The sequence below is a fragment of the Bactrocera oleae genome, chromosome 4 (assembly GCF_042242935.1).
Source record: "Bactrocera oleae isolate idBacOlea1 chromosome 4, idBacOlea1, whole genome shotgun sequence".
Taxonomy (NCBI): domain Eukaryota; kingdom Metazoa; phylum Arthropoda; class Insecta; order Diptera; family Tephritidae; genus Bactrocera; species Bactrocera oleae.
The window spans coordinates 1,523,615-1,542,240 of record NC_091538.1 but is presented as its reverse complement, the minus strand read 5'-3'; the positions used below and the strand labels follow the sequence as shown (position 1 = coordinate 1,542,240).

Here is an 18,626-nt window from a genome sequence, read left to right as displayed (position 1 = left end):
TTAATTCAGAATAAATTAATAAGGGTAGCAGTTTTCCAAAACTTGTCTGCATTTGTTGATATTTCCCACCGAAATGTGAAAATTCTGAAAGCTCCTTTGTTTTACACCAATAATAGAGCTCATCCGTCAACAAAATTTAAATTAAAACTGTTGACACGCTATCAACTGTCAGCCATCAAATAAATATTCAAGTGAACAACTAAAAAAAAAACTAAAACAATAAAAACAGCAAAACTTCGCTGCAAGTTCAACGTAAATTTGATTAGAATGCATAGCAGACACAAACTGCGCATGTATGGGTATATATGAATTTGTGTGTGTGTGCACGTAGACAAAGTTTGGATTGTGAAATTCGCTTTAAAACACACAAAAACCGCCCGCATAATACTTGCTGTTGCACGTGACAGCTAACTGTAGATAAACAACCGCAAGCAAAAATATAATATGACATAATGCGCAAATCCTAGTGAGATCTACAATAAATATTGTGTCACTAAATGCAAATATGGCAAATGTCAGTGCAACTCAACTGTTGGTAAAATCAGATTTGACATCAATTAAACATGAATATGTCATGTTGATGCGGTTGACAGCAAACAAAACCTTTCACCTGAAATGTAGATCAGTCAAAACTCAAATAAAATATTTAATTTTTGCAAAATTTTTGTTGTTTATGAAATTAATATTGCAATTTTCGTAACCTGCTCTGCTTCTTTCAGCTGCACATAATACTCATAAGGCCCGAACGCAACGTGCGACAGAGCATGATGCCGCCGCGCTATGGAAACATGCACCGGGCGGGCACCGGACCTTCTTCCATGATGGCCGCCGCAGTGGTGACAGCAGCTACATGTGCGCAAGAGGAGAAAATACAAAAGCATATCACACCAACAAATACAGGTGAATATATCTACAAGAAATAGCAAGGGCTTTAACATATGCAGACCAAATATAACTTTATTTGCCTTCAAATCTTTGCATATGTGGAACGCATAACTCACCTTGAAAGTATTCACATCACCTGTATTTTTTTCTACTCCTTCTCGTTCTGCAGAGCACAGCACCAAGTCGAAGAAGCTCTGTGAGATGGCAACACAGACCATCACAATAACGAATATCTTCACTAATTTAGACAGCATCGCCTACAGTCAGATTCCCTATGCGGATCAGTATGTGCCAAACAACAATCATCATCATCAGCAACAGCATGAGCAACAAAGCCAACAATCATTACCCCACCCACTAGCCGCCACAAGCGAAGCTGAAGTGGTGGCGAATAATAATAAAATCAATCAATTGCAGCATGGCAACCCTAACGCGCTGGCGCATGCCACAAACACCGCCACCGCTGTTGCAACGACAGGCAGCTCAGCGGCCACGACTGCCACAGCAGTGGCGGCAATTAGTACAGCCGTATCACCACCCACTTTGCATGCACTAAGCAACCATGTGATGTTGCAGCAACATGTTGCGCTGAACAACTGCAGCGATAGCGCAACTTTGTGCAGTGATAGAGGTAAACCACAACTGGAGACCACGAATTTATAGCCCACAGCGCCGCTAACCAATTCTGTCAGCGCTGGCGCTGCATTAGCAACCGCAAAAGCCATCGAACAGTGTAATGCTGCGGACTCATTGATAGCACATGACATGAGTTATGCGATACAACAAGAAATCGGCTGTAATAGTTGTGGCGCACAGCCTGCGCAAGCTAAACTTGGCGAGTGTAATCAGCACAACAACAACAACGATGGCAATCGCGCTGCCACACAAAACATGCTCAGCAATAACGATGGCAGCGGCAACGGGGACGGTGCCACAGATCTCAACACTGCCACCAGCAGCATCACAGCCTGCAATTGCAGCAACAGCAGCAGCAGCACCAATAGCAACAGCAGCAGCAATGGCGGCAACGGCAGCACAGCAACCAGCAGCAAAAAGCGGTGCGCCATACCCGTGTGAGAGTGAGAGAACTAGCCCTAGGCGTGCGACACTGGCAGCGCAATAAATTGCTGAAATGCCACTAGAGATTTGCTAAATATATTTGTATCTGTAAGTAGAATCAAAAGCTAGTTTTAAATCAAACTTATTTCTTTTCAAAGAGTTCATAAATGACTGCTTATGATGTAAGTGTAAGGGTATGGGTAAGTAACGGCGGTTATGCCTTCGAAAGTAAGCCAAAGAACATGCAAAATTGTTTAGACTTTTTTTAGTTCTAATGATATTACAATGAATTTAGCTAGTTACATAAGTTGTGCTATTAGCATATTAAGTTCGTTAAAATAGAAAATAAGAAAGTTAGCATACTATGTTAAGTAAATTATAAGAGTATGGAAGTGTTTTATACTTAAGGGTATGGTACAAAACTATCTGGTTATAGTTATATATAGAATAATTTAGAGTGAGTTTAAGTTTATAATTCTTCAGTGCAGAAATAAAACCGGAATATATTATTAAAGTTCAATAATCCAAACAATTAGTAACTTAATATTTGGTTTAATGAAACTGTTGTGAATTGCTTCAAATAACAGCTGATCGAACGAAATGAGCGCAACATGCGAGACGCCAAATACTATGCTTGTTACCTACTCTACCTTTAAGTACCTCGTTTCTTTGATATTAATTTTTTTTTCTAATTGATTAATCACCACGACTCTGTGAATTTTATGCTGTTTTTATTAATTTATGATATTATTTTTAAAAAATTTTGTAAAAATACCAAACATAGTTAAGATTGCGCTAACATGTGATATTATTTAGAACAAAATATTAAGTGTGAGGCCAAATGTAGCAATGAATATATGTATGTTTAGAAACATAGTGTTAAGCCTTTATTATTAATTTACTTAAGTGAACACGATAAACATATTATAGCGTATATTAAAACGTGTTAATTTAAAAATGGACACACGCGATTTTGTTACAAAAGGGATAGCAACTAGTATAAGTCAACAAAAAATAATAGATTTTATAAATCGTGTACACTACAATAATAATATTATCCCTTCTGCAACCTAATCAAACACTCTATTGCTTAGTCAAGTTCTTACGTGACACCTATATGCAGTAGAGGCAACTAAATTTATTACGTTGTTTGAGCCCAGCAACATAATGAATTTATTTGCGAATTAACTTAACGTCAATATAAACCAAAGCAGTTTTTCTCAGTCGCAAAGCAACTTTCGTTTATAACAGGAGAGCTTTCACATACGAAAGCTCGTCGTAAGACCTAGCGCTGCAAAACGCTTTCATTTAATACAACTTACGAAGTTTTCAACTAATTAAAAGCGTTTTTAGTTACTTTCTTTATAAAGCTGAATCAAAAACAAAATATGCCTTTCCAATTAAAAAACTATGTATTATTGAAAATTGTTATAAATGCGTAATACTTGTAAATAAAATACACTAGGTATTTGTAACTGTTAATATTAAGGCATAAAGAGCTATACTTAAGAGTGCTATATTTTTCCTAGAGGGTCCGGTAAATTAATTAATTTTAGTATAAAATACGCATAAAGATATTAGATAAGACAAAATATGCATTGTAGTTAACCGTCGATTTAAATAGTTATTATAAATTAATAATGCAACAATTTATGGCGGACAAATTCATGACCAAAAATAATCAAGTAATTATGCAAATTAATTACAGCAAAGTAAATATTGAAAAGTCTAATGAATATCGAAGAAAAAAACTCGTTACACACAGTTGAATGTTTCTACGTAAATATGTTTAAGCCTATGTAAATAAATAATGCTTAAATATACGCTGTACATATGTATGTATACACGTACATAACCTATATGGAAGTAAGTAGCTTAAATGTATGCATTCACTATGTAAATGTAAATTGTTTAAAGTTACTCAAATGAAAGAGAATGCAAATAACGGTTAGCAAATAAATTTCCACACATTCTAGAAAATACATATGTAACATATGAAATATTGAGAGCAAAACAAATGAATTAATATTCTGAATAAAAGAATTGAAACCACTTACGTAAATTTGGTTTCATTTTAAACTTTTATTATAATTTATAAAAAAAACATGTTTAGTGCAGGCGCATATATACTGCTGTTGAACATACCAAACTCAATTAGCGCGTCCACTCAAAATCAAGGCCTCACCGGCTGCCAACGACAAACTCTTGATATTAATGTCGGAGCTGAAAACAAATAAAGAGAACCGAATTTCAGTTAGTTGATATAGTAATATATAATATTTGCAGCGAAGTCATATAAGCTGTACACACCCGCTGATTTTCGTTGAGTACAGGCTGCTTATCGTCAAGCTCATAGCATCGGGTAGAAAAGTATCAAAATCGTTCTGCAGATCCACAGTACTAGTGTCATTGCCAAAATTAGCGATGTATACAACGGTGTCCTCGCCGGCTAAGAAGCTGTTGAAATGAGTGAAAGTATATAGTAACCGAATAGGCATTATTTTATATACTGCTGTGTACCGTTTTAAAGCGAAAAAGTTGTTTGCGAGTGCCTTATATTTGTATGAGCCATTCTGTAGTGTCTTTGAGCGTTTTCGCAAAGCGATCAGTGACTTGTAGATCTTCAGATGAGAATTTGCACTCGAGCTCTCCACGTCAACATTGAGCGTTTGGTAGTCTGGTGCAAGCGGTAGCCATGTCTTTGATGCATTGGAGAAACCTTGTTGAGGGTATAAACCGTTTATTACAAGTACACAAAATTGTTTACAATCAATTGCGCTTACCAGCGTTAGTGCCTGCGGTCCATTGGAATGGCGTACGTGACGGATCACGCGTAAAGTTCTCATATATGTCTTCATTTGAGTTGCAAGCAGCGGGGTCAACCGTATCCTCCCATGAGATCACGCCATCAATCATGCCCAATTCTTCACCCTTAAATAAAATTTTAGTATAATCCCATGCATTACAACCAACAGAGTCGTATTCACCTGATAGGTGACACTTGCTCCGGGCAAAGTCATGACCAGCATATTCATGGCATCGGTTCGTTGCACACCATAGCGGCTAGCCGCGCGACGTTTATCGTGATTACCGATCTGCCAATAGTATAGGAATAATACGACATTAGCGATATCACAGACAACCCAAACTGCTGTACTTACTTACCACCCAATTCTCTGTACGTTTTGCCGGCATATGCTTCAGCCACTCATCGACCGCCTGCTGCACGTACGACGCGCTCACATCCTGTGTCAGCATGGTAATCAAATTGAAGTTGAACGGCAAATGCGCGCCCTCGACTGTTCGGTTGCCGTACATTTGCATCGTGTATGCGGCCGGTGCGTACGTTTCGATCAGCAGCACACGCGTGTCACCACCATGGATGCGCTGATAGTCATCCATTACTTTACGCCACTGATAAACCATATCGATGGTCTCTGGACGATTTTCCACGAGATCACTTTTGAGGTAAGCGCGATCGTCTTTATCATCGGTGGTGCCACTCACCTCCTCGTCGGGATATTGCCCATTCTCGTCGGGTTCCACTTCGAAAAGCACCGGCACTGCATCGACGCGAAAACCAGCCACACCTTGGTCAAGCCAGTAGCGAATTATGCGTTTCATTTGTTCCACCACAGCAGGATTGCGATAGTTAAGATCGGCCTGCTGCACGGCGAATTGATGCAGATAGTATTGCTGGCGTTCCTCACGCCATTCCCACGCTGAACCGCGAAACGATTGCAACTGAAGGAGTTCAAATGAGCGCAAATGTTAACAAGCGAGTACAGTTGAAAGAATATACTTAGCTGTAGCTGCTACTGCACACTCACCCAGTTACTCGGCGGAATGCGTTTGCCATCCGCATCCAGCTTGCCATTGTGCCATACATAGTAATCCTCGTAACCGCGCTCACGCCTTAGTGATTTCTGAAACCACTCACACTCATCACTAGAATGATTTGGTACAAAATCCAAAATAATTTTTAGACCCATTGCGTTCGCCTTTGCAATCAACTCGTGAAAATCATCCATTGTGCCGTATTCCGGTTGAATTTCGTAGAAGTCTGCAATGTCATAGCCAAAGTCCACCATCGGAGATTTAAAAATTGGCGACAGCCAAGCCGCCGTTACGCCAATATCCTTGAGATACTCCAAACGCGACGTAATTCCCTTCAAATCACCAATACCATCGCCGTCGGAATCCTGGAAAGAGCGTGGATAAATCTGATAGAACTGTGCAGTTTGCCACCAGTCTTTCTGCTCCGCCTGTGCACGGTTTGAGAGCGTGCAAGCCAGGCAACCGCTATGCGCGGAAAGCACCGACAATATTATGAACGCTACGAAATACCGAACAAATTTTATTGATTTCATGTTTGAGTTTACATCATACTGCAGCAGTTGACATACAGACGGAGCCTTTTATAGGTTCTGCGTGTTATTTATCTAATATGTTCCGAGCACCTTACTTGCATTTGTTAAGTAAACATATTATACTTGTATATTGGTTTCGATAAGACTCAAGTGTGCATTAAGTAATGTTATGAGGTATGTTTACAAGTATAGGAAATATTTTGTTGTAAAGTGGCGTTGATTGCTACGTACGAGTAGTGAGCCCTCCAGGGGACATGTAGCGAAGATATTTGAAAGGACTAACACGGTTTAATGTGCGAAAAACACTTGAAGACCTCATTTAAAATGGAACCCCGTGCTTCCCAACTCTAAATGTACCCAAGAAACTCCTGCTGCATTATATAACAAAGCGGAGATTTAGCTATGCTTCTATGGACGCCTGTGAACTTGTAGATATAATAATGGCTTCGAATTAAGCGTCTAGCTGGTTTATTTATATACAATCTCTTCGATCTACATACTTTAAAGTTTTTAACTCCCCCTTTTTCTCACCCTTACAACTAAATGTCTCTGCTTAAGAGTCAAAAGTACTATAATGTAAATTATATATTGTAATTTTAACTTCAGATAACAGTATTTAACTGCAAATCAGAGGAAGTAATTTAATCACTTAAAACTAAAATTGTACTCACCAGTTTTTCGAAAGCTTTGTAGGAGTGCTAATAACCACAACTCTTTCACATACTCCAACATTCCCGCACAAATACTCATTTTCATTTTAGCAATTCGAAAGCGAGCTCTAGATGAAACCAAATTAAAGTGAACGAAAAATCGAAAGAAAGCAAACAACGAATGGAAGCCTAGAGCAAATAAAAATGGCAGAATTAAGTCAGAATAAAGGAGAGATGATAGAAAAATGCAGGCAAAAAACCGCCAAACGCATAACATATCTATGCAAAACACACAAATGCGCAATGAAATTGTGCAGAATGGTGGAAGTAAAAAGCAGACAGAAGTAAGACTGGCTTATACGCATGTAGTTGGGAGCACGGTTCTGCATTTGGCTAAGCATACCTATATTTTCTCTGTGCACAGATTCTGTCTGTGGATGTATGTGTCGAATGGGCTGATGCTCAAATGAAAACAGTGCATTACAGTTTTTCCATAGACAACTTTACAGGAACTACATATCAACTTCGAGTAATGGACATGAAGGCAGGTGTTGACTGCTATTGGCTTTCTTTGTTGGTCTGCTCGGTTTCATTTGGTGGTTGGAGTGTGCTATGAGAATGTTCGCCGTACAGAATCGCTTCATATTCTACTGCTCTTCACACTACCACTTTTAGAGCATACTCTAGTCTCAGTGGGGTCACAAGAATTTCCGTGTGAAGGGCGAAGTATTGCATTGTGTTGTTGAGTTTGAGTCTGCTATTAGACGCATTTAAATGTGACTTTGAAGAAGATTTTGCTTTGAAAAGATGTATATATATGTAAATATGTTTTTCCGCGTACTTTTTTTGTGTGCTTGTTAAAGGAAACTACAAACAACTTTGCGGTTTACCTGAGTCACCCTAGATACCGTGTGGTAATATGTACTGAATGAATGTTTTTGTTGTTAAACACTCCAGTTCAAAAGTTCAAATACAGAGAAATGCTTTAAGCAACAACAATAAAAACAAAAGCGCACTTTCACAAAACAAAAAAGCTCTTAAACGCAATAATCATTATGATATGAGACAAAGAGAAACCTCAGAAAGCAAATATGTAACCAAGCGTTGACAAATATCATTGTTGCCCTACGCATTTTACTCGCAGAACAAACGCGCGCTGTGCATGCCTTGCATACTTATTGAGTTGTCACTCAGCGGCAGCTAGCGACCCACCTCCGCCAATCTCCAACCACCAGCCTACAGACGCTAGTCGCTAGTCGCACACTAAAGCCCAAAACGAAGGACACACAACAAGAAAGCCAACTACAGTCCATCACACACACACGCGCACATGTGTTCGCCTGCTCGGCATTGTGGTTGCCACTTGGTTAGCCGCTGATTTCAATTCATACTACTGTGCTTTCCCTAGCTGATGTGCGCTTTTTATATACCCTTAAATTATGTTTTTTTTTCATTTCCACCATCTTTTGCTTTGTTTCGTTATCTTTATTCCTTCATTTCCTCATTTCAATGGTGTAATTTGTTGCTACCATGGCGTTGTTTTGAATACCAAACGCTTTGAAATAGCGAATATAAAAGTCGGACAAATTCGTGCGCAAATTAAAAAGGCACAATGCTTCACTGTTCTCCACATTGTGCAACAAAATGTCTGACTCATGCTCAATGCACGCACGCATATGTCAGCTGTCTTTCTATCTCTTGCTGACTTTCCGATGCGTAATTTGTGTCATTTGAATTCGAAATTCGTACAATATTACCTTTAGTCCGGAGTATTCAAATGGATCAGCGCAGTGAGTGGAGAAAAGTGAGGAAAAAGGGGGAAAGTAAAAGTTTTTTAATTTCCATAATATTTTGTGGATTTCTAGGGTGCCTAGGCAAATGATACTTTAAAAACACGAAATAAAAAATAAAAATAAAAAACTTTAATTTCGGTTGCACCGAAGCTATAACACCCTTCACATATACAAAAGATACTTGCTCAAGTAATCAATATTCAATTGACAAGAAAATCGACTTGAACAAGTACTTGTTTTCGATCGTTCAGTTTGTATTGCAGCTATATGCTATAGTAGTCAGATATCAGCAGCTTCTTGGTCAGAAAAGAATATGTGCAAAGTTTCAGATCCATATCTCAAAAACTGAAGGATTAGTTCGCGTTTATACAGAGAGACATGCGGACATAACTAAAACGGCTCAGCTCGTCACGCTGATAATTTAGATATGTATTTGTAGGGTCTCCGACGTTTCCTTCTAGGTATTAGAAACATTGTGGCAAATTTAATATACCAATATACCCTGTTCTGGGTATAACTAGTTGGGCCATAGAATAATGGAGCAATGATGTCGTTCGGCAAATTTCAAATTGATTAGTTATTTGGGGTTTGAAATGAAATCTTAACGGGCTAAGAACTGAGTTCAATATGCTTTATGAACCACTTTCCGCAACTCCGTTCGTCGGAGCCCAGGCAAAGTTGTAAAATTCTGAGTGATTCCTAATACCCAACCATTGACAACGCTGTCATGTTCTCTCAACCTTTAAGAAGAATACCCACAGATCTCAGCAGATCAAGTGACGAAAATCTTTTCGGTGCCTTTTACAGCTAATCTGATCGACAAGTGCTAGCTTATTGCCAAGATTAGATACTTCAACTTTTTATGGCTATAATTAATTTGACAGTTATCACTGAAAGAAGCCAGTAAATCGGTGCGAAGATGCTAAAAACCTATTAAATAATTAAAATAAGAAGACTGACTGAGAGAACCGAGGAATGAAATTCAGTCATTGCCTCAATTTGGGTGAAAGCAGAAAAGGCAAACAAAAATATTTACTCCAAAAACATCATTATTCCACTGAGGACACTTGCTAACCATTAGGCGGTCAAGTTACAAGAAAAAATACGCCTGGCACAGCTAGAATATAAAGCAACGTGAAGTACACAAAAAGGTTCACTATGATACACTCGTCCAAGCGCCGCTACTCCATTCTCATTAGCGCCAAATTCGGTTTGCGCAAATTTGTATGAGGGTCACGTCGAGATGCATGTCAGGCGCGAGACAGGCGACTGGCTTACAGCAGGGGCACGGCACTCAGCTGCCACACAAACTGCCAAAAAACGTCACAGAAATGCTACAGCGACTGCCTCAAAAGTGAAGTGATTAAAGCGCTTATACCGAACGCTTGACTTGGCAGAGACAGTAAAAGAGCAAAAGGTGAGATCTGCAAAGTTTTTGTTGTACACCGTACACCTGCACACTGCTACGCAAACCTTAAGCGACTTAAAAATTAACACAACTCGAAAACCGCTAATCAGTTAACCGTGCGTGTTAAATGGATAACACGCTGCTAAGCGTACACGATTGCTAAGGTAGTGATGTGCGTACGCTTTTTAACCCATGATAAAATTGTCAACATTGACTCGCTCCAAATACGAACTAAACTTTATGACATCGCCGCCGCTGCGCTTCGCATAAGAAATGTTTCGGTTAGCATTCAAAAATTCATTGAAATCAGTTGTTGATACAGAAATAGTTTCATGTAAAATTAAATTTATTTGATTTGGTTTTTAATGCGCTGCTTCAGACATGACAACAAAGCTTAAGATATAAATTACTAACACACACCGCAACAGTTGCCTGGCAATTGTGAGCGCTTCAGTGTGACGCCTTCAAAATGGTTTCCTACGCTCCGCCTAACCTGCTCGCATAATTATGCATTAAAAGCAAAAAAGGGTTAAACTTTCTTTGTACCCGCGCATTTTCGCTGTTTGCTGCGTGTTCTATTCACCACCGCACACACATATACACACACACTTTTTAATTACTATCATTTTGTTTTAAGCTCAAACCCAACGTCCTCTCCCGCGTTTATCGTCGCTGGCGCTCTGTGCATACGAAATTGTTTACAATTTACGATTTTTCAATCGATGCTGTGATATTTTGGCTTTTGTTCACCACAACAGCTTACATAAAGTCATTTAAGGTAGAGTAGCGAAGAAAAATTGAGTAGTGCGGAAAATGCTGCACATGTCATTTTAATTTCCCGAATATTTGTAGCACACTTTGCTTCGCTCTTAAAATGCGTATGTTGGTGGTATTCAAGTAGTAAAGCTTAAGGCGTTATATGGATATTTATATATACATATATTTTTAATTACAATATATCTAAAAAATACTTGATATCTTTAAGTCTCTCCACACTTTTGTATATGAAAATATTTCTTTAAGAAACCCGCGTTACTTTAAGCAGATGAATGATAACTTCTATCATAATTTAGCTTATTTTTAGACTGATGTTTTATATTGTTAGAAGCTTACAACAAGTAAATATGTGGTTTCTTAACCTCAATACTCTTTTTAGCTTTCGTAATGGTAGTATAATCCTAATATTCCCACAGTGCACCCATTGGCTGTCCTAAACCTCTCTCTTTACTTTATAAACTTTACGTTAGTCAGATAGGCGATTTTTTCGCAAAAGAAATTATTTTTGATTATTTATGTGATTTCATTTAGATATTTTTTTTTTGATTGGTGGTAGTTCAAAAAATTTAAAATCCATTGCCGTTCATCACGTTCAATATTGTTCGTTATGTGACTCCATGTTTTACAAAAACAATGCTTACATAAAAATGGTATAATTCGTGTTTCTCTCGCTTAACGTTGTAAGAAAACAACAAAGTACAACAAGAGCTTGCTTCTTCTTACATTAAAGCTATAACTATGAATACAGTCCCACACCGAAGACAAAGTGAAATTTTGTCAAATCAACACACTACGCTTCTACAGCGTGAGCTGTCGACATTTTCACTGAAATATTAGCGACTAATATTTACTGCGCAACCACTTCTTGGTGAGTGCTTTGCGTGTCGGCGACCTGCCCGTGAACAGCTGCCGAAAATGTGCATGTCAATAGCGATAATGATTATGGCCGCTGATGAAGAAGATGATCACAACATTTATGTAGCTAAAGACTGGAAAGGAGATGTATAAAACAGCCAAAGAAAGTAAAACAGGTTTACACACACACTATCTGCATTTGTAGCGGTACTTCGACGTAGACAAATTTTTCACGCGGTTCAAAGCGCACGGCCAGGACACAAGCCGGAAAATTACTCACAAGCCTTGGCGCCCGCAAGTGAGCGCAGAAGTGTGAGAGCATAAATTGTGTGTATGTTTTCGCATTTATAAAATTTCTAACGGCACAGGTGCATACATACATACATATTTATATACACACGCACTAACACACACATATATATGTATATACTTGTATAAGTATATACATAATACTTGGCAAGTGTTTTCAAACTCATAAATAAAAATTTTGCATAATGAGTTTGGTTTCTTGCTGTGCTTGTGATTTGTTTTCTGAGTTATCAATCATTCTTTATGCTCTCGCAAAACTCCAGCGCAAACTTCCAGATACCTGTGTGTTTGCATAAAAACATTTACATTTTGAAATTTATGAATGTTGGTGTGAGTACTTCAATACAATTTTTTTCTTTTGTTTATGTGCCGAATATTTGAAGAATTAAAGCGTGCTGTTGTGTGTACATATTTTAGAAGCATTCGTTAAGTTTCGCTGATTTCAAACAATTTCTTTCTTACTTTTCATACTTTTTATGGAAATAGTTGCACACTCTTAATGCAAAATGGTTTTTATTTACTTTAAAAAAAAAAAAAAAAAAAAATGTATTGCAAGTCTTTACGAAACAACAACATTGCTTTTGCAAACATTTCGTTGCTATAAATTAGCTGCCGAGGACCAATAAAATTTCTATCACAGAATTTCTAGCCTCCATAAACAATACTTTTAGAAAACAAACATATAATTTCACAAGGTTTAATATAAAATAACATTTCTTGCTTTAACACTATATTAATATACTAAAGTATGTGAGAGTTTCTACAACTTCTCACACTTATTGCACGCTACTTCACATCGATTCCACTATAATCGCCTCATAGGCACCCAACGAGACATTGTTGACGTTCACGATATCACTGCAAAAACAGAAATTGCGACTTTAACAACCAAGCCAGACCATGTGTACTACATTCACATACCCTTCTATTCTGTTCGATAACATATTTGTTATCGTAGCGTTGAAGCTGCCGCTGACGCGCAGTACATCGCTAACGTCCGCTGTGGCAGCGGAGTCCAGTACGTTGGCCAATAAAAGGTATGTCTTTTCATCTTTCAAGAAACTGCAGCCGAGTGCGAAAATCAAAGAAAATATTACACCTGCTACCTTTTCTTACATTTACTTACCGCTTAATGGCCAAAATATTATCGCCAATAGCTGTATAGCTGACACCGCCCTGCTGCAGCGTTTTTGTTTTGCGCAGCTCCGCCAGCTGATTGTAAATTGTCAAATGACTCTTCGACGCGTCTTCCTCGGTCTGCACATTCACAGTCACATAGTTTGGATTGATGGGCAGCCATGTTGAGCTGTTCGTGGAGAAACCGGCATTCGCACCATTGCTCCATTGGAAGGGCGTACGCGCGGGATCACGAGTAAATGATTCGTAAATATTCTCATTTGAATTGCAGGCAGCGGGATCGCGACTATCTGCCCAAGAGATGTCCAAATCGGTCATTCCAATCTCTTCGCCCTGAATGAGTAAATATGAGTATTTTAGCGATTATATTGCTGAGCATAATCCGTTGTGACTGTTCTCTTTATGTTCCCGCTCTCCAAACAAACTCTTAGTATACGCTCTTAATTATTACACTCACTCCCAGCTGTATTCTTACTCACCATATAAGTTATACTAACTCCCGGTAGGAACATCTGTAGCATATTCATGAGGTCAATACGTCCCTCTCCATAACGGCTGCCCACACGCCGCTGATCGTGATTGCCCATCTGAATAAAAACAATTATTTTCAATGTTCATTCGCATTACATGCGCCTCGAATACTCACCACCCAATTGGCTGTATCGCTGCTCGGCATATTATCCAACCAACTGCTGATGATCTTTACGAAACCAGGCGCTGGCAAATTTGTATTGTTCTTATCTGAATTACCGCCAACAATGAATTGGAAATTGAATGGCATTTGTGCGCCTTCGGTCGTTCGATTGCCATAGAATTTCATTACGTAATCTAGCGGGGACCAGGCCTCAGTGAGCAACACCCGCCTATCGCCGCCATGAATACGCTGGTAATCATCCAGCAACTTACGCCATTGATACACCATATCTAAGGTTTCCGGTAGATCTTGGGTATATATATGCAAAAGGTAACTGGAATCATCAGGATCATCAGTATAGCCACTCTTCGGTTCATCGGGGTAACGGCCACTCTCGTCCGGCAGTACTTCGAAGCACCAAGGTACGGCATCTACACGGAAACCAGCAACACCGCGATCCAGCCAGTAAGTAAGCACGCGCTTCATTTGCGCGACTACGGCGGGGTTCCGGTAGTTCAAGTCCGGTTGTTTGACCGCGAATTGATGGAGATAATATTGTTGACGTTCCTCGTTCCATTCCCAGGCGGAACCACGAAAAGCTTGGAGCTATAACAGGAATATGGCATTTTGTAATCCAATTTACGTAACCTAACTGCGAATTTTACAACGACGTAAAACTCACCCAATTACTCGGTGGTACACGCACACCGCTTTCATTTGTATAGCCATCGTGCCACACGTAGTAGTCTTCGTAGCCACGCTCACGACGCACTGACTTCTTAAACCATTCGTTCTCATCACTAGAGTGATTCGGCACGAAATCCAAAATCACTTTCAGTCCAAGTCTATTTGCCTCCTGCACAAGGTTGTCGAAGTCATTCAACGTACCATACTCGGATTGTATATCGAAAAAATCAGCAATATCGTAGCCAAAATCCGCCATTGGTGAAGTGTAGATTGGCGAAAGCCAAACAGCAGTAACGCCCAAATCCTTCAAATAGTTTAACCGCGAAGTGATACCGGCAAGATCGCCAATACCATCACCATTGGAGTCCATAAAGGAGCGCGGATAAATTTGGTAGAACTGTGCCGACTGCCACCACTCACGGGAGTCCGCAGCAGACTGCCTAACCGTACCATCACAGGCAAAAGAAGGCTGTTGGCTAAATGCTAGAAGCAAAACTAGCGAAATTATTTTTCGCATTTTCTAAAGGAAACACGCTTGTGACACAAACCAGATGGCAATTGAAAAAATACTGTCTAAAGTTGAAGTCGGAATCCCTTATTTAAAGCCTTCGACTGACAAATGCAAAATCCGTTAACAGCCGGCTCTCGTGTTTAATTTAAGAGCTTTTAGATTCTTATCTCATAGTTGTTGTGTTGCAGCGTTGGAAATTTTTCAAATTTACTCGAGTAGTTGATAAACAGTAGTTGTTTATTACAAATTCACTTAAAACAAAAGGCTTGTTTGCACCCCAACAGATCTCAAGTGATCCCTGGCGGTGGTTCGAGTGGACTCTAATACTCAGCTGTCTGTTTTAGAAACAAATAATCGAGATAACTTTTTAATAGATAAGTAGATACCTAAGAAGGCGTCTTTATCAGCAATTCAAGAAATTAATTTTATTCACTCGCAATATTGCATAGTATTTATGAGCCAAATAGATGCTTAGAACTAACAACATTCTTACTACAATACATAAATTTAAAGCTTATCAGTACAAAAACATTGACATTTAGATGTATTTCAGACTTTTAGAAACAAACCCGCTTCTCTAAATTTTCTCATTTTTTGGCATGTAATAAGCAAAGTAACCCACTGTAGTGGTCAATTTGGTGGCAGAACGCAACACAACGGCTTCCTTTGGTAATATTTGAATGCCCGTCGACTTTAGAGTGTCACTGAAAAGTCAATAAAGATACGAACGTAAACATGTAATAATAATATTTCAGAAATGTCCCGCTCTTCAATATTTACCCCCTCTTCGCTTTACTTTTCTCGGTAACAATAATATATTCAAGCTCTTCTGGTATATTATCGAACGTGCGCTTTAAATCCACTTCCTCCGTGGAATCATACAGATTCATTAGCAAAACGTATGTGTAATCGTTGAGCAGCATGCTATGGAGCAGAAATATAAATATTTAACAAGTTTTTATATTAATTCAATATCACAACAACTCACCGCTTGACGCCCAAAACATTTTGTGTCACAGCCTTTACCTCCACACTACCGTGACGCAATGTAGATTCATTTCGCAAAGCATGCAGTTGTTTGTAGATATTCAAGTGGCTCAACGATGCATCGCGCTCTCGTAACACGTTCACCGTTTTGTAGTCGTCAGCGACAGGCAGCCAAGTCTTTTTAGCTGTGCTGAAACCGGCATTCTGAGCATTACTCCACTGAAAAGGTGTACGTTCGGGATCACGCGAGAACCTTTCATAGATATCCGGATTGGTGTGACAAGCTGAGGGATCCACAGTATCATTCCACGAGATCCATACGTCCGTCATGCCGATCTCTTCGCCATAATATGAAACGCTAACACCAGGCAGAATATTCGTCAGCATGTTCAACATGTCAATACGATCAGCGCCGAGACGAGAGCCAACGCGATTTTGATCATGATTTCCAATCTGGAAAGGAGCAACAATTAATAAAGATATTTTCAGTTCATCAAGTGTACCCAGCTTACCACCCAATTGGCTGTACGTCCTTCTGGCATGCTCTTCAACCAAGTATTTACAGTCTCCGCAAAGTGGTAGGCATCGGAGTCATTTGACAGCCAATTGATCATGAGAAAATTAAACGGTATCTGCGCACCCTCTGCCGTGTCATTTCCATAATACTTCACCACTACGTCGATAGGTGAATATGCTTCAGTTAGCATAACACGTTCGTCGCCACCATTCTCTTTCTGAAATTTGTCCAAAACGCGACGCCATTCATACACTAAGTCCAATGTCTCCGGCTGATCCACGGTGTAGATGTGTTTAACATAATTGTAGTCATCCGGATCGATAACCCAGTCATTGCGTGGCTCATCTGGCCAATTGCCATTTGCATCGGGCGCTATTTCAAATGCAAACGGCACCGCATCGATGCGAAAACCGGCGACGCCCCGTCTTAACCAAAACCGCAATACGTCCTATTAGTAACCGCGAAATAAAGAATTATATTAATAAAAAGAACGGGGTACGTTAAAGTACATGCTCACACTCATAGCAGCGCGCACTTTCGGATTGCGATAGTTCAAGTCCGGCTGCTTACTCAGAAATTGATGCAGATAGTACTCTTTGCGGATTTCATGCCACTGCCATGCGGAGCCACGAAATACGCTCATCCAATTCGTTGGCGGCAGACGCGTGCCATTAACCAGACGCCCCGGATGCCAAACATAAAAGTCTTTAAAGTCCTTGTCGCCTGCGGCCGATTTTTTGAACCATTCATGTTCATCGCTCGAATGATTCGGCACGAAGTCCAATATTATTTTCACACCCACTTCACGTGATTTGGCGATCAACGCGTCGAAATCATCGAGTGTACCGAAAATAGGATCAATGTCGGTAAAATTGGCGACATCATAACCGAAATCCGCCATTGGCGAATTATAGATAGGAGATATCCATGTCGCTGCAATACCGATCTCTTTTAGGTAGGGTAGCTGCTCTGCGATGCCTGCAAGTTATAGTATTTTGCGTTCAGTTTCTTAACTGCTGGCAACTAAATTTCTAAGTTTTTGCGCATTTTCTTGTAATTCAATTTTTCAATACATGGACTCACCCTTCAGATCACCCACCCCGTCGCCATTGCTGTCTTTAAATGACCTTGGGTAAATTTGATAGAACGCCGCCGATTGCCACCACTTCTGCGAAGCATTCACCTTCGCCGCAGCGCTATGTTTATCCCACGCGATAAAATCAAAATGCGCATGATAATTTGGATAGCCGCCAGCGCTCACAATGGTGACGCCACTACAAATTGACACTAATAGAAATAACGATAGACGCCTAAGCATCATTTTGGTTTAGCATTCAGTTTCTACTTTTGCGTATAGCAATTGCCTTCCAGTTTCAAAAGCAACCATTAGCTTCAGTTCTTTTTATTAGAAGGCTCAAGCGAACCACTCTCACTTTAAAGATACACGGACGAGCACTCCAACCGAACTAATGCAACGGCATAAGTAAATGTTCAGTTGAGCTCGTTAAATTAAAAGACGCACCGATAAGAAAATAAATTGCAAGTTCTCTGCTCATTAATTATGCTCACATCTCATTTTGTCATGAAACACAGAGAGCGCGCAATTATTTATTGCGTTGCCCTCTTCGTTTTATCTTTATTTATAGCTGAATCAATTCCATCTACTTTACTAGTGGAATATTCTAGCCTCTCCGTTGATCTCATAATGGCAAATAAACAAATAATGATCGATCTGGTCTCGGTCTTATGCTGGAAACAGTCACCGACGTTTCGCCCTTCCGTACTTACCGTTCGTATTAAACAAAATTTGTCAAAAGTTATGCCCGTAGTGGCAACGTAGAAATCAGTTGTTCTCTTTTGTTTTCATTTAGTTTATTAGTTATAATTTTTCATACTTTAAAAGCTCAAAACTAAAATTCAACTATTAAAAGTGGTCTGCCTATTTATAAATATATGTATTCGACTGTGATTTTGAGTTAGTTTAATTATTTTTCAAATATATTCAAGTTTATTTTTGCAATCAGATGACTTGTTTCTACGGGAAAAA

At 39.4% G+C, this 18,626-nt stretch overlaps 4 protein-coding genes across 5 annotated transcripts in view; 1 reads left to right on the top strand and 3 right to left on the bottom strand.

Moving 5' to 3' along the window:
- LOC106622636 (metabotropic glutamate receptor 2) overlaps positions 1–4,035 on the top strand; it is a 103,232-nt gene extending 99,197 nt beyond the window's left edge. For both annotated transcript variants that reach the window (XM_036374513.2, XM_014241874.3), the window contains exons 16-17: positions 720–900; positions 1,055–4,035. In XM_036374513.2, the coding sequence (XP_036230406.2) occupies positions 720–900; positions 1,055–1,548 (675 nt within the window). In that variant the 3' untranslated portion in view covers positions 1,549–4,035. The remainder of the gene's footprint in view (positions 1–719; positions 901–1,054) is intronic.
- LOC106622648 (maltase A1) lies at positions 3,967–6,349 on the bottom strand. Its single transcript, XM_014241886.3, has 7 exons — positions 5,775–6,349; positions 5,110–5,688; positions 4,932–5,039; positions 4,728–4,875; positions 4,465–4,663; positions 4,255–4,401; positions 3,967–4,167 (listed from the first exon to the last, which is right to left on the bottom strand). The coding sequence occupies exons 1-7, from the start codon at positions 6,312–6,314 to the stop codon at positions 4,095–4,097; spliced, it is 1,794 nt and encodes a 597-aa protein (XP_014097361.2). The 5' UTR covers positions 6,315–6,349; the 3' UTR covers positions 3,967–4,094.
- Positions 6,350–12,789: 6,440 nt separating this feature from the next.
- Positions 12,790–15,143, bottom strand: Mal-A6 (Maltase A6). The gene is made up of 6 exons (XM_014241887.3): positions 14,560–15,143; positions 13,890–14,483; positions 13,723–13,830; positions 13,233–13,576; positions 13,028–13,168; positions 12,790–12,964 (listed from the first exon to the last, which is right to left on the bottom strand). Exons 1-6 carry the CDS (start codon positions 15,079–15,081, stop codon positions 12,898–12,900), a joined length of 1,776 nt encoding a protein of 591 aa, XP_014097362.3. The 5' UTR covers positions 15,082–15,143; the 3' UTR covers positions 12,790–12,897.
- A 296-nt stretch (positions 15,144–15,439) lies between these two features.
- Mal-A5 (Maltase A5) lies at positions 15,440–18,065 on the bottom strand. The gene is made up of 6 exons (XM_014241885.3): positions 17,663–18,065; positions 17,097–17,557; positions 16,575–17,027; positions 16,064–16,515; positions 15,856–15,999; positions 15,440–15,779 (listed from the first exon to the last, which is right to left on the bottom strand). The coding sequence occupies exons 1-6, from the start codon at positions 17,898–17,900 to the stop codon at positions 15,653–15,655; spliced, it is 1,875 nt and encodes a 624-aa protein (XP_014097360.3). The 5' UTR covers positions 17,901–18,065; the 3' UTR covers positions 15,440–15,652.
- Between the last annotated feature and the right edge of the window lie 561 nt (positions 18,066–18,626).

Coding starts and splice junctions, on each gene's coding strand:
- LOC106622648 (XM_014241886.3), bottom strand. CDS start 6,314: ATGAAATCAATAAAATTTGTTCGGTATTTCGTAGCGTTCATAATATTG. Junction 4,402..4,464: donor AACTTTTTCGCTTTAAAACG/GTACACAGCAGT, acceptor TCATTTCAACAG/CTTCTTAGCCGGCGAGGACA. Junction 4,168..4,254: donor TACTCAACGAAAATCAGCGG/GTGTGTACAGCT, acceptor ATTTGTTTTCAG/CTCCGACATTAATATCAAGA.
- Mal-A6 (XM_014241887.3), bottom strand. CDS start 15,081: ATGCGAAAAATAATTTCGCTAGTTTTGCTTCTAGCATTTAGCCAACAG. Junction 13,831..13,889: donor GCGATACAGCCAATTGGGTG/GTGAGTATTCGA, acceptor GTTTTTATTCAG/ATGGGCAATCACGATCAGCG. Junction 13,577..13,722: donor GAGTTAGTATAACTTATATG/GTGAGTAAGAAT, acceptor TTACTCATTCAG/GGCGAAGAGATTGGAATGAC.
- Mal-A5 (XM_014241885.3), bottom strand. CDS start 17,900: ATGATGCTTAGGCGTCTATCGTTATTTCTATTAGTGTCAATTTGTAGT. Junction 17,558..17,662: donor CGGGGTGGGTGATCTGAAGG/GTGAGTCCATGT, acceptor TATAACTTGCAG/GCATCGCAGAGCAGCTACCC. Junction 16,000..16,063: donor AATGTTTTGGGCGTCAAGCG/GTGAGTTGTTGT, acceptor TCTGCTCCATAG/CATGCTGCTCAACGATTACA.